We start from the raw sequence: 13,276 nt of genomic DNA, 5'->3' as shown, positions 1-13,276 counted from the left end.
CTTACCTGCCTGCACGTTTTGGTCCCAATCAGTCTGGCAATTGCACAGAAGTTGTCATAGTAGGTGCCAATAAGAACTCTAAACATTGAGGCTTCTGCACCACTCCATTCCACATTCTCTGGAGGCTCAATATTTGGCTTCATTTTTATTGGTGTTTGACACCTAGAATTTGCTTCTGTAATAAATAATTGAGAGTGTGGGTCAATGTAAGGCTATGATTCAAAAATTTACACAGACCTTAAAAATGTCAAATTATTAACTGTAGTTAAAAAATATCCCAGGTTTTTGGCATTGTTGTTTCCTAATCTAAATGCCACAGAACAGCACTTTTCACATACCTCTTAACAAAGTTAAAAATTAGGTAACATCAGTTACTGAAATTATATGATCACCTCTATAAACTGAGACAATCTGGAAATTTTCTTACAGGGTTCTATTTGATTTAATTCATATTATTACTGTCTTTTCACTCATTTCCATACATTCCAAATACATGGTTTCTAGGATCACATGGCTCAGCTTGGGGTTTTTTTTAATCCTTTCACACACTGCTAATTGAATAAAGAAGCATTGACTAGCCTTACCAGAGGAACTGGATGTTTCATCTTTCTTTTCTTCTTCTTCTTTATCATTGTTTTCTCCTCCAGTTTCAGTTCCAGCTTCTCTATCACTATCTGTGTCTTTTGATTCCAATACATTTATTGTCGGCGTGCTGGGTCTGCTGGTGTTGTTTGGAAGTCTTCCCCTTCGGCGGCCACCTGGGCGCTTTGGTGGTGTCTTGATGCGCTCAGCAGTCAAGGCAGCTGCAAACTCCTTTGCACCTTCCTATACATAAAACATTACAATCTTCAGTAAAAGAATCAGCGTTTTCACCTGTGGTACAGGATTGGGGGAGCACTCATTCTACTTGCATACTGTATGACTTTGCATTATTCTACAAATTAACCGGGTACACACAAATTACAGTTAGATGTACTCTAACCATGAACAGTTTCTATTTTCCTAGATGACAGAAAAAAAATTGTAGGGTATTCTCTGTGGAAAAATCTAAAATACAGGAACTCTTTCTGCACATCGCACTTAAACAATATGCATTCTACATTTTTAAAAATGCAATCACTGGTCTTTTTTTTTTCTAGTGGAAAGGAGTATGGCAATCTGTAGCAAGTTTTAAGATTGGAAAATTACATGGTTTCTCATTTCATTTAGGGGAAGTATGAAAGAGATTTGATATTACTAAGGATTTCCCCTTATTAATTTCCATTCTGTTTTTTCTTAAAAGCACAAATCCTGGATAGAACCTGCCTTCAGCAAACTAAAAAGCCTTTATAATTTTAAGTTGTGATATAACTTACAAGACAGCTAAGTTTTTTAAAACCCAGTTCTTTGACTAAATTGGACACAATAGCAGCAACACGTTATTAGGAGGTAATGATCCGTCTTCCCTACAAATATTTCATGCTACATCTAATAGTGCTAAAAATTCTTACTGAGACTTTCATTTGATGATTTTAAGTTAACTCTCTTTCACACAAACTGAAGATAACACACTTGACTGCAAGTGGCCCACAATTATATGCACTATCACAGATCCAGCATATCCTTACAATAAGTGTAGCTTGCTACACTGCAGCTAGCACTAGCACTTGGTGAGTTCCAACACATGAAATTATCTTACCAGATGTTGATAACAGTGCGGTCCACAAGGCTTATTATCTAATGCTGTTTCTGTATTCTTTCGTTTATAAGTATTAGGAGTTGCATGGAATGCTGTTGAATCAAAACACATTTGTAAGTTTTAATATTAAAAATACATTAAATATCTAACCCTAAAAAGTACCCAAAACACAAGGTTTACCAAGACTTTACTAAAACCAGAATAAAAATTATAACAAAAGGAAAAAACCCACAAAATAAACCCTATCTAGTGACATTTGACTTGCCACTTAAATACACAGAGACAGCACACGTGTACGTTTTGCATATGTCCATTTACATCAGCAAGACAATAATGACATTTGTTTCATGTATCAAGGAAGAACTTGCTATATCTCCCTTCCCAACAAGCAGAACAGACTTTACTTCTGTTACCATGTTAAACAGAATTATTGAGCGCTTCTCCTAATGCATGATCATCTCTGATTGAGTAAGATTCGGGCGTTCAATTTCTACCTTGTCAAAAAATCCAACCCCACAAACTTTGGAAAGGTAACGGATCCGCTGTTTTTGTTAGTAAGAAGGACACACAAGCATTTTTACTCTATTAGTTTATCAGCACTCCAACTAGGCTGACAGGTGATAAGAGTTCAGAGTTCCTATATACCAGCTGCAGGGTAAAAATAAGTTAACATCACACAGTCACTATGGATCAAAACAATCACAGTTATGTCTGCAACCTGCAGAGAAGTGTCTGCTCGTGTACCTGATTGTATAAGTTGCAGAACGGCAACTCAGAACAGAGCAAAACTGGGTATGTTACAAATGCAACATGAGCACCTTCATAACAGGATGGTAGAGTGTGCTGAAAATCAAATAATAAATTCTATAATGTTATAGAATGTGTTAATGACAGTACCACATGGGAACCTCAGGGAAGCAATGTATTCTTCCAAGGTTTTCTTAAAAAGGTATAAACAATATAAAAGTATCACTGATTAAACATCGCATTACTTTCTCCAGAGAAATATATTACATTTTATAAATCTGGAAATACAAAAAAGCTTCAGTTTTCCACATATAGACATAGAGATATGTAAAAATTATTTACAAGTATAGGAATGTAATTTGTGCATATTGTTGCTATTAGCATTCTTTCTTCACCCATATTCCAGTTAAAAGCTTTCATGTGTTACATCGCTTCCCATATGTTTCACATATCTTTGAAGTGTTCATGTATTCTGTACGTAAAAGATGTTATATAACAAAGAAACCTTGCAATTTAATGCCAAGTTCTTCCAACTTTTTCAAAACAATGAGGTGATCGGAGCCCCCCACCCAAAAGTGTAGGGGGAAAAAACCCCACATTTTTCAACATTGCATCTTTAAATTTGCACGGTATACTATTTCACTCATTCAGGTTTTTTCTTTTCATGTAGCTGTTTTGCCCTCACTTCATACCACAAGGAAAATAATTTTGCAACAATGCAGAAGAACAGTAAAACATTTGCAAGCCATGATCCATATCAGACTGCTGCAGTGTGCAGAAATCAAAACTATTCTTTTGTCACTTGCAGCTGCAAACATTTCTCTCTAAAGTTCATTTGTGTGAGGTCCTAAAATGAGTGTTTATTTTTTTAAAACTGTTTTCCTTTAGACAATGAAGACGTGTAGTTTGTAATGCAGTGAAACAAATCAATGTTTGACTTTTTAAACCAGTGAGACCTCAAAAATACACTATATCTGACACTTAATATTAGAATTGTGTCTTGTATTCTACTATTTCAAAAACACCCAACACAGTATAGTACTGACAGCTATAGTCAGAATCTACCACCACTGTTGCAAGATATTTTTTGGGGAGGCTTATTACAAAGAAAGGACCCAGGACAAGAATAAAACTGCTTGTATAGCTGTATTATGAATATTGCAATATCAGTAGTAATTTGTTTTCAAAATCAAAGATGACTTTGCAGAATTTCCTAAATAACTCAACTCAATATTTCTTCAATAATTTCCTTAAAAAATTTGTTCAAAAACTGCTTCACTGAGCATGTTTTCTGTCTTTGAGATTTATTACCTGTCTCATTCCCATTGGGCTCAATTCCCATATTTTTCGTAATGTGAAAGTACACAGGCAACCGTTTAGCCTGAAATGTACATTTGCTTCACAGTCAAGCTATTTGGGAAATTCTCCCTACCTGATATTTTTCCTTCTTCTAAATTCTTTGTTAGTCCAGACATTTAGGCATAATTCCTTGCTGTCAGCAAATGAAGTCGGTACACAAGTATTTTCAGTAATGTCATCACCTGCACATAAAGGGATTGCCAGGTCGTCAAGGGGACTTGACATGTTAAAAATCTAATGATAACTTTTCCAATATTTAACTCAAATATTGTAGAATAAAGATTTAAAACTACATAAAATAGGCTAATCTTAACAAAAATGGAATCTAAGGGGAATTACAAAAATCAAAACCAGACCTAATAGAATTCCTGGGTATTTTTTTAATTCTCTAAGCCTTCTCCAGAGATTTGTGCCTTTCAAAGTACAAATCCAATCACTGTAGCTCACCATTTTACCAGAAGTAATTAACCAAAAATGTCATCTGCAGAAGCCAGGACATCATCCTGTAGTGCTTAGCAACTGTATGAAGTAGACATAGGGGCAACTAGTTAGGGTGCTAGTAGAAACGTTATCAATTTTTTAAAAATTTAAATTGTTGCAGAGACACTAAAAATTGCTAGTGCAGCCTTCCAATAACCAGAGTAGTCTTTTTTTTGACAAGTTACTTATTCCCAGCAATGAATCTGGTGGATTTTGACCAGCAGTCTTAAAACTTCACAGAAAGCAAAGAGGTCATACAAGTGACTGTTTTTAACACATAAATTCCTAGCTCTAGACAGACACACCGACAGACACAGACAGACACACCAACAATCCTCTTTCTTTGGTGTTACTACAGACAAAAGCAGAAGGAAGCAATGCATCCAAAGCAGTGACCAGTCATTGTGCAGGTGGGATATGGGTACCTCTTCAGGGAATGGTGACTGAAGCAGAGTTTACTACACTCAGCGTCCTGTCTGGAGGCTACACAGTAAATGCATAAATCAAGCTCCAGGAGAGCTCTTTGCAATGATCGAGTATCAAATATATTTTTATTAGTGACAGTGCATGTGCCGTGCAAGTTGTCCTGAAAAGCATTAGCATAATTGCTAATTTCACATTCCATCTTGACACAAAGGTACACCTTGAATGCCTCCACAGTTGTTCTTCCCTCTTTCTGCTATGCCCTGAAAACCTGAAGAGATGACTTAAAGTTTGGGCCTTTTTAAGTATGAGGCATGGTTTAAAATGAAGCATTGTCGGACATACACCACTTTGGAAAGAATACCGACTTAAGGAAATTATCAAAAATCACCACCAAGAACTTGGGCAATCTTCTAGCATAAAGACTTCGTCTTCTATCTGAAGGTTATGAACACAGAGAAAGGGGGAACAATGCTTTTGGCTTAAGGGAGGCTGCTAGTGTGAGAACTGAGGTCCTACAGCCAGTGAGTGACATGACTCTGGATTTTGTCATTGGCTGAATCTGGCACTTAAGAACATGTCAAAATGCACACCACTATGAACCCATCCTTCACAGCACTAAAAGAAAAGAAGTCTCGCAGAGTTGGTGCTTCAAAAATGTGGATGGGTAATACCAGGCTCCCCAGAGAGGTAGATACCAAAAATGTGGTCTGCAGATCCTTTTCAGTTCTACTTCCAACAGTCTGCAAAAATGACTATGAATGGCAAATCCATATAAGCTATGTAAGTAATCAAATATGTCTATTTTAAAGAAGCCCATGGTTTTACCAGAACACTCCTACAGTTTTATAAAATTAGTGAGAAAAATGGCTTAAAACAGAAAATCTTCAAGGGTGCTACTGGAAAAGGTTTGTTCTCACTATGGACAATGCTGTGTTTTTGACTAAAAGTAAAACTAGAGTGGCACTCAAACTCCATGCTAGACTATTAAGAGTGTCGAGAACTCATAAAAACACTGCCAGATGAATGGATTTGCCAAGACGTAGCGTACAGCTTCACTTCCCTGTCCTACAGACTAAGGCTGCACACAGCACTTCTTGGAATGAATCATCCAGGCAAATGAGATACTTCTAAACAAAACCTACAGCTTCACAGAACACACCACGTTGAAGCTGGCTAGACAAGGCAGCAGCTACATCTCCAGAAACTTACTTTCTTAAACATTATTCAGAAGTAAGAGCTTCTTTCTTTGTATTTTCAAGCAAAGCCTGCCAACAGAATGCAAGGAGAAAGTGAAACTAACAGACCTAACTCCAAAAGCTACACACAGTAAAACTAGGAACAGGAAAACCTCCCCCCCACCATCTGAGAACAATTCCAGTTCCTCCTGAAACTGAAAGGCAACTAAGGGATACTAAAAAGCAGCAGCACTGTGCGAAGCCCTCACTGTGAAGTACAAATACAGGCAGATTGTATGCGTGCTGGATGAGGAGCTGCTGACAAAGCACAAAGATTTCCAAATGAACATGCATGCACTCTCACAGTAGAACATGCAAATGAACAGTTAAGTCAAAAGAGGAAATTAATTTGAAATAGAGGGCATCATAGTATTCAACTACAAGTCGAAACCACTTCATATTTGACTGTTAGGTTCCCCTTTACATTTGACTCCTTTCTCAGAGAAAGAATGGTCTCAAGTAGCACTCCAGAATCTCATTCTGCATGCTTTGCAAATGGAATTGAACATCATTACTAATGCTATTGTTAAATCCTTCCCCCAAAAGAATGGAGAACATGAAAGCAGTTCAATGGAAAGGATATGATAATTTCTAAAACTCAACTCTCTGAAACAATTCTTCTTCAAATCACCAGGTACAAGTAAGGTGGCTAGAAAAAAACCTGAGAGAATCAAAGATAAAACTGTTCATGGATATTCAGCCTCTCCTTGGGAAAATTAAGCAAGTCTGATGAATAACCAGGTATTTTTATGGAGAAATATATTCCATTCTCCATGCACAAACTGAGAAAGTGTAACACAGAAACAGTAGTAGAAAATGTAGTTTTCCTGAATACTATATATTCAGGAAAATACTATATCTTTCCTGAATACTATAAAAAGTGAAGTAACGTTACAGGTTGGTCCAAGCCAGGAATTCTGTATGAACTCCTAAACACAAAAAGGGCAGACTACCCCAAACAGCTGCATTCAGTTTTTTGAGGTATAGTTTTCACTGCAAAACAATGTCAGCGTGGACAAGTTGTTTTTGTAAACTTCGGCGATATTACTGCTTTTATTTTTTCTTCGCTTTCCTTCCTTCTGTATTTAATCTTATGGTACTTTTAAGTTTCCTGACTTGCAAAATATAAAAGATATATAAGCATACTATAATTGTACTTACGATGTAGGAAGCAATCGTATTTAAAACAGCGCCTACAGAAGAGTGTGTGAAAAGAGTGCAGGCTTTGCTCCCTCTGAACAGATTTGGCATTTGGTCCATCTATGTTTGGTGTGCATTCAGGAGGAAGAGCTCCAGGAAGCTGCTGCTCAGTGAGTTCCTTGTATCTTGAAGAAAGAAATAGAAGTCCTTTATTCAGTATAATAATAATAATTATTATTATTATTATTATTATTATTATTTTTGATTGCAGTACTACTCTACATTTTCAGTGACAAATCAAAAAAATTTAATATGTGACAGCTAGAAAGGTCAATCTGTCAGTGACGTGACACAGTATTAATTCCATAATCATTAATATAAAATTGGATAGGAAAGAATGCATCTATTTTCTGGACTGTCATCTCTCAATATATATTACTAACTCAAGAAGATACTTTTTTTTTTTTTTTTTTTTTAACAGAAGCTTTTATTCTACCACCTCAAAGAAATAACATAGATTAATAAACACATGCAAGCACCCACTTTTCAATAGCCTGAAAGGAAGGCTAATAAACACCTCTATATTGTTTTACTTGGTGGAAACAGCCAATTCCCTTCAAGTATCACTTGCAGAAGTTACGTAACTGCCACAAAACCTAGCTGCAAGGGGGACCATTCCTAATCAACAAATATTTAACAAAGTCAAGGAATCTTTGTTTCATAATGCAACACAGCAATATATTCTGAAAAATACTTCCTTACTTCTCTTTCAATTCTTCTGCTGTACCCTTGTCTGGAAACATTGAGGAAATGGCTTCAAATATCTTGTCAGAAGGAAATCTCCGAGGTGGGTGGCTTTCTTTCTCTGTCAAAGAAGTAAAAAATTTGGAAAACAAAAAAAAATTATATTTCTGCTCCTTTGCTACTTCGAGGAGGTGTTCAGAGAAAGCGGGACTTCGCCAAAATCCTAATAAAAAAGAAGCAAAGGTTTTTATTTCTAAACTACAGACAATTTCAACTACATTAAGTGGTCTTTCCTGCTGAGAGAATTCTACTAGTACAATTTGAAGAAACCATTATTTCACCAGCAGATGGAGATGGCAATTCAGAACTCTGCCTACTTTAGAATAATGATATTTCATTTTCTGAGTATCAAAGCATTTATTAGACAGATACTCGACTGATTTTTTGGTTTATTTGACTGTCTCAGTATGCAGATAAACAAAAATTGGCAAAAGCACCTTTTGTAGTATTCTCTGTACAACTCTTGAACTAAATGGCAAAGGAAATGATGAAGAAAATTATGCTACTTTAAACCTGAAAACTATCAAGTAGAAAGGTTTGAACAAATTTATTGAGTGAGAAAAGGATTTTTTTTGTTTTAATTTTTAAAGTCTGCAGACAGACATACCCATCCTGTTACCTTCCCGATCTTTTTGCTTGTCATCTCTTTCATCAGGATTGTCATCTCCATCATCATCATCTTCATCATCACTATATTGACCAAGTGCATTGACCAGCTCAACAAATATTTCATCATTGATAAATCCACATTCTGAAATTCAGCAAAATTGGGAGTGAACAGAAAAGCGCAATGTGTATATGAAGTATTTTTAATCCTCCCTACACTTAAATTATGGCAAATGCTGTAATTTATGAAAAACTGTTTTGTATTTTTCCCTCTTAGTTTCAATGTATGAACTGAGAAGAGTTAAAAATACTCAGTATTTATTTCTTAGACTGACAACTGAGAAGGGGAGAAGGAAACTTGTTGAAAATTTTCTTTTCCCAACTCCCTGTGCTTTATACCAGTAGACATAAATAATTCTTTCTTCCTTGGAAGATAAAAAAATTACTTACTAGTTAGACTAAGAGATTTTATGCCAGAAACTGAATTCCAACATGGTTGGCAATGCATGCAAACAGTCTATGAAGCTATCCTTGGACAGATTTTTGGTTTGCAGTTCCATAGCATCCACTTCCCCACTACATACCCCACTGGCAAAGTGATAAAAAAAGAACACAGTTGTATACAAAAAAAAAAAATAAAAATTAAGAGACTACTGAAGAATACAATGGTGCATATATATGCTTATTAGCTTATATTCTGCTGTGAAATTCAGAGGACAGCACAGACAGACCATAAGGCATTTCTGCAGAGAGGAAAACTGTAGTTAGCATTGACAGAGATGGCTGTTATTTTTCAAAAAATAACTGTGAACTGTGTGGGAACTGTAATGCTTATAACCATCCTTTTGAACCTAGACTGGAGTTGGATGTCAAAGTACTACTTGAAGGAAGCTAACAGTTTTACTCCTATGTAGATAATAAGAACAGGCAGGTACTTCACTTGGATGTTTTAAACAGAACTCTTATACACACAGAGGTTAGCATGAATTTCTCTCCTACAAGTGCAATTACAGAGCTAGTTTACAATTCTGACTCCTACATGGGAATGCTTCTGATTAAATGCAAATGCTGTGGGAATCTGTAATTACAGTCACACAAGAATACTATTTATTGGGAGACTAAAAAACATCTTTCTACTTTTGATATATAGTTTTGAAGAACCCATCATATCAGTAATTGCCATTCATAAACTTGGGACTCAAGACAGTGAAATGAGGTTAATTTTAAAGCTAGACTCATTTAATAATAAATTAAATCAATAATAGAAGACATTTACTAGTAATGTCACCATTTTGACATAACCAGTTCTCTGACAAGGATGTCAATTGGTAAATCTGTAAAAATATCCAGAGGCAAAACCCCATGAAACATTTCATGTTCCTCTTGAAATATAAAGGCACTGGCTATTCCGAGGACATTAACAAGACTGGTGGACTGAGTAGCATTTATTATTGAATTGCAGGCTTAACCTTCATGAGTACATTGAGCGCACAACGTACTAAAAAAATTTAGTTCTCTTTCTCAGTCACTCCAACATTAACAGGAATATAATCAACTTTAAGAAATGGTTCTCTGTTGGGGGAGGGCGGGTAATATTTCCATGAAGGGGGAAGCAGAGTAGTCAGAGAAACCTTTACAGCTGTACAGTTCAGACTTGTATAACCCAGTTCTGAGTGGGCACATAGAGCAAGTGAAAGGTTGCTGCTTCACTGAGACTTCAGCAAACTAAGAGACAGACATCCCATATAGTCCAGCTCCCACATAGAATAAAGAGATGAACTACACCTTAGAATACGTACGTACGTGTGTGTGTGTAGTACCAACAGAAGGATACAACTTTGCTCTATAAGCTGACTTATTAGAAGGGAGGTTTTTAAATAGCTAATAATTTCCTTAAAGGAAAAAAAAAACCCCAAACCCAGAAGAGGTTATTCTATTGAAATGCATTCACAAGTGTCGCCATTATCAGAGTTTTGCATACTTGTCCTGCCATTTTCTGCTAGGCAGGACACACATAGGGACATTACTTTGTTAAATTCCAAAGCTCTGAGCATAACATTGAAGACCAAGAACTTCTCCAAGTTGCAGCTAGGCATTATGATGGATCACTGTATGGTCTAGGGAAAAAGTTTGTGTTTAATTTCTCCGTACTACTACTTTAACACTTTGCAACCTTATGAAAATGCAAAGCTATATATTTAAATAAGGGAGTCTATTTTACCCAATGTTTGTGTAATGTAAGGATTCTAGAGATACTACTGTGACAACCAAGCGTCAGGCTTTAACAAGCAATACTGACAACAATTAGTTACGTAGGAAGAAGTTATTAGTATACCTGAGTGTTTGGGCTCACCTCTGTCTCCATGCACTTTCCCATCATAGTTCTTGATCAGTTCTTCAATAAAGGTACCATCCTGGTCAAGCACTTCATCTCCCATATATGGAATGTTATGTAAAACAGTTTCATCCTCTACCTAGCAACAACAGTTACAAGCAAACAATTTTAAACTGTGTTTTCAATGAACCACTTCTGCATTGCTATTTTCACAATATACATGTGTCTAGCTATCACAGTTTACAAACTGCCTTCACTGCTTTATCACATTTACCATTAACTAGATAAATAAAACCCTCATCTTTGTTCAACAGTTTTTCAAACTAGTGGTGACTGGCACAAGATACTGACACTAGCTCCTAACATTAAGGTTAGCAGGGTGTTTCCACAAAGCTTCTACTATTGAAACACAGTAGGCTGCCTAGCTCCGGGAAACTTGCATTTGCTAAGTTCATTCTCCCTTCCTCAGTTCAACTCCACAGTAACATGCAATGGAAACCACCCCTTCATTGCTTTGCCAGAGATAAGAAAATATGATACAAAAAGACTCTAAATTCAAGTTGTCTAAACAGCCAGCACAGAAACATGCCTCACAAATTAATCTGAACTCCACTGATTTTTTTTTTTTTTTTTGTCTGCATATAGACTAAAGGCATTAATACTCCCATGTTTTATCAGTAGACTTTATGGACCTTGATACTCAGCTGTATCTTCCAATACTACAGAAGAACCCTATATCGTTAAGAAAATAAACGTCAATTTTTCTGCTGATCATGATTCTGCAGCAGTGCAAAATATCCAAACACTGACAAAAGCAAGTAAAAATCAAGGAAGAACTCTGCACATAGACTGATAAAAATGGTTATTTAAATCACTTTGCTATGACTATTATCATAATAACCAGTCAGCAAAGGTGATCATATACAAAATGATGTGACAAAGATTTGTAATAAGCTAAGCTTTTCAAATAAGTCATATAACTACATCAGAAATCTAACGTTATGGCTTCTGCATACAGTGAAGCTAATCAGAAGGCTATACTCAGTCACTAAATAATGATCATAATGTGGTCTACTTCAGGATTAAGTTCTCTTTATTCCATAAGAATTACTATTCTGCTAGAGGTATGTTGGTCAATTGTCTTAAAGACATTCATATCCCTCAGAAAACATTTCTCATTACACTAATTATATGCGTTCAGATAAATCTACATTTAGAAATGCCATACAAGACAACTGGTCACCTCTTTACAGCAAGGTTTTAGAAATACTTTGGTTCACTGAAGACAGAGGTTTAATTTTTTTTTTATTTATTTTATTGGGGGGAGCCTATTTCTGATTATTACTGCCTTATTGCCAATACCAAAAAGATCGGGAGGGTAACTGACAACAAATTTTTGCTGGTCTATTTCTAGAATGAACACCTCCCTTTCCTCCATACATTTCTCCTCCCAGCACTTTTTTTAAACTTACCATAAAGTTCTGTTGAAGGGGAGACCAAGAATACATTATAGGCACAGAAGCAACAGCATTGAGAGTCTTCAGTGGGATGACTTGTTTTGGAAAATCTATGTCACTGGTAACAGAGCACTGAAATAAGAAGTTGAAGGTACACTTACATAATAACATCAGAAAGAAAAAGGGGGAAAAAAACCCACAGAGCAACACTCTACAACGTACAAAATTCAAACTGTGTGTCAAAATTAGCCATACCAGCCTTTGAAAAATGCATCAGATTTTTAGGGCATAATAGTAAGAATAGGTTTAGCAGGAGAAAAGACACAAGAACTATTTTGAACTCAATACTTTTGCTAATAGACTGTGACGGGGTTTTCCACTTCTTATTAAGTGGCTGTGATAGTATTTTACTCAGACTATTCAACCTACAATACAAATTATGTTTGGTATCTCAAAACATATTTAGTACCTGTTGGTACTACACTGATGTTAGAGTATTTACTCAAGCCATCAGAGAGGCAACTGAATTCTCCTGGCTTCAGATCAATACACTGCAGAAATAACATAACATTTATATTTTTTTTTAAATTGCTTTAATGCCAGCAAGACCTCTTATGGAAATAAATGATCCATATGGCTTTTTAATTCCTGCCCTATTTCCCCATTATTGTCTGCTTATCTTTATCGTATCCTCCAACCTTTGATTATGCTCAATGCTTACAATAGAAAAATGAAAATTAACTCATTATATGCAACTATGCACATGTCAGTAAGTTTTTCAGCTGCAGGACTTTTTCTTGAGATTCAGAGGTTTATGTAGCCTCCAAATATAAACATGCCATAGAAATACAGACAACTTCTGGGTTATCCTTGCATCTATTCAACAGTTAACAGACACAGATCAACTTTTCTCAAATACTGGGACAGCAGTATGAAGAACTCTGAAAAAAGTTATAAACAAAAGCAGACAGGAACATACAGAGCTAGGGAAAGTACAACAAAGAGGATT

General features: G+C 35.9%; 1 protein-coding gene across 5 annotated transcripts in view; it reads right to left on the bottom strand.

Annotated features, from left to right (window-relative positions):
- EZH2 (enhancer of zeste 2 polycomb repressive complex 2 subunit) overlaps positions 1-13,276 on the bottom strand; it is a 49,274-nt gene that overhangs the window by 11,519 nt on the left and 24,479 nt on the right. For 4 of the 5 annotated variants that reach the window (XM_064443809.1, XM_064443811.1, XM_064443807.1 and 1 more), the window contains exons 4-11: positions 12,283-12,399; positions 10,829-10,949; positions 8,477-8,620; positions 7,828-7,930; positions 7,087-7,250; positions 1,679-1,770; positions 585-825; positions 6-175 (exon numbers count right to left, since the gene is read on the bottom strand). In XM_064443809.1, the coding sequence (XP_064299879.1) occupies positions 6-175; positions 585-825; positions 1,679-1,770; positions 7,087-7,250; positions 7,828-7,930; positions 8,477-8,620; positions 10,829-10,949; positions 12,283-12,399 (1,152 nt within the window). The remainder of the gene's footprint in view (positions 1-5; positions 176-584; positions 826-1,678; positions 1,771-7,086; positions 7,251-7,827; positions 7,931-8,476; positions 8,621-10,828; positions 10,950-12,282; positions 12,400-13,276) is intronic. The other variant, XM_064443810.1, reaches the window with a different exon arrangement.

The sequence above is a fragment of the Phalacrocorax carbo genome, chromosome 2, assembly GCF_963921805.1.
Source record: "Phalacrocorax carbo chromosome 2, bPhaCar2.1, whole genome shotgun sequence".
Classification (NCBI taxonomy): domain Eukaryota; kingdom Metazoa; phylum Chordata; class Aves; order Suliformes; family Phalacrocoracidae; genus Phalacrocorax; species Phalacrocorax carbo.
Note: the sequence above shows the minus strand (reverse complement) of the source record. Positions and strands in the feature narration are given on the sequence as shown.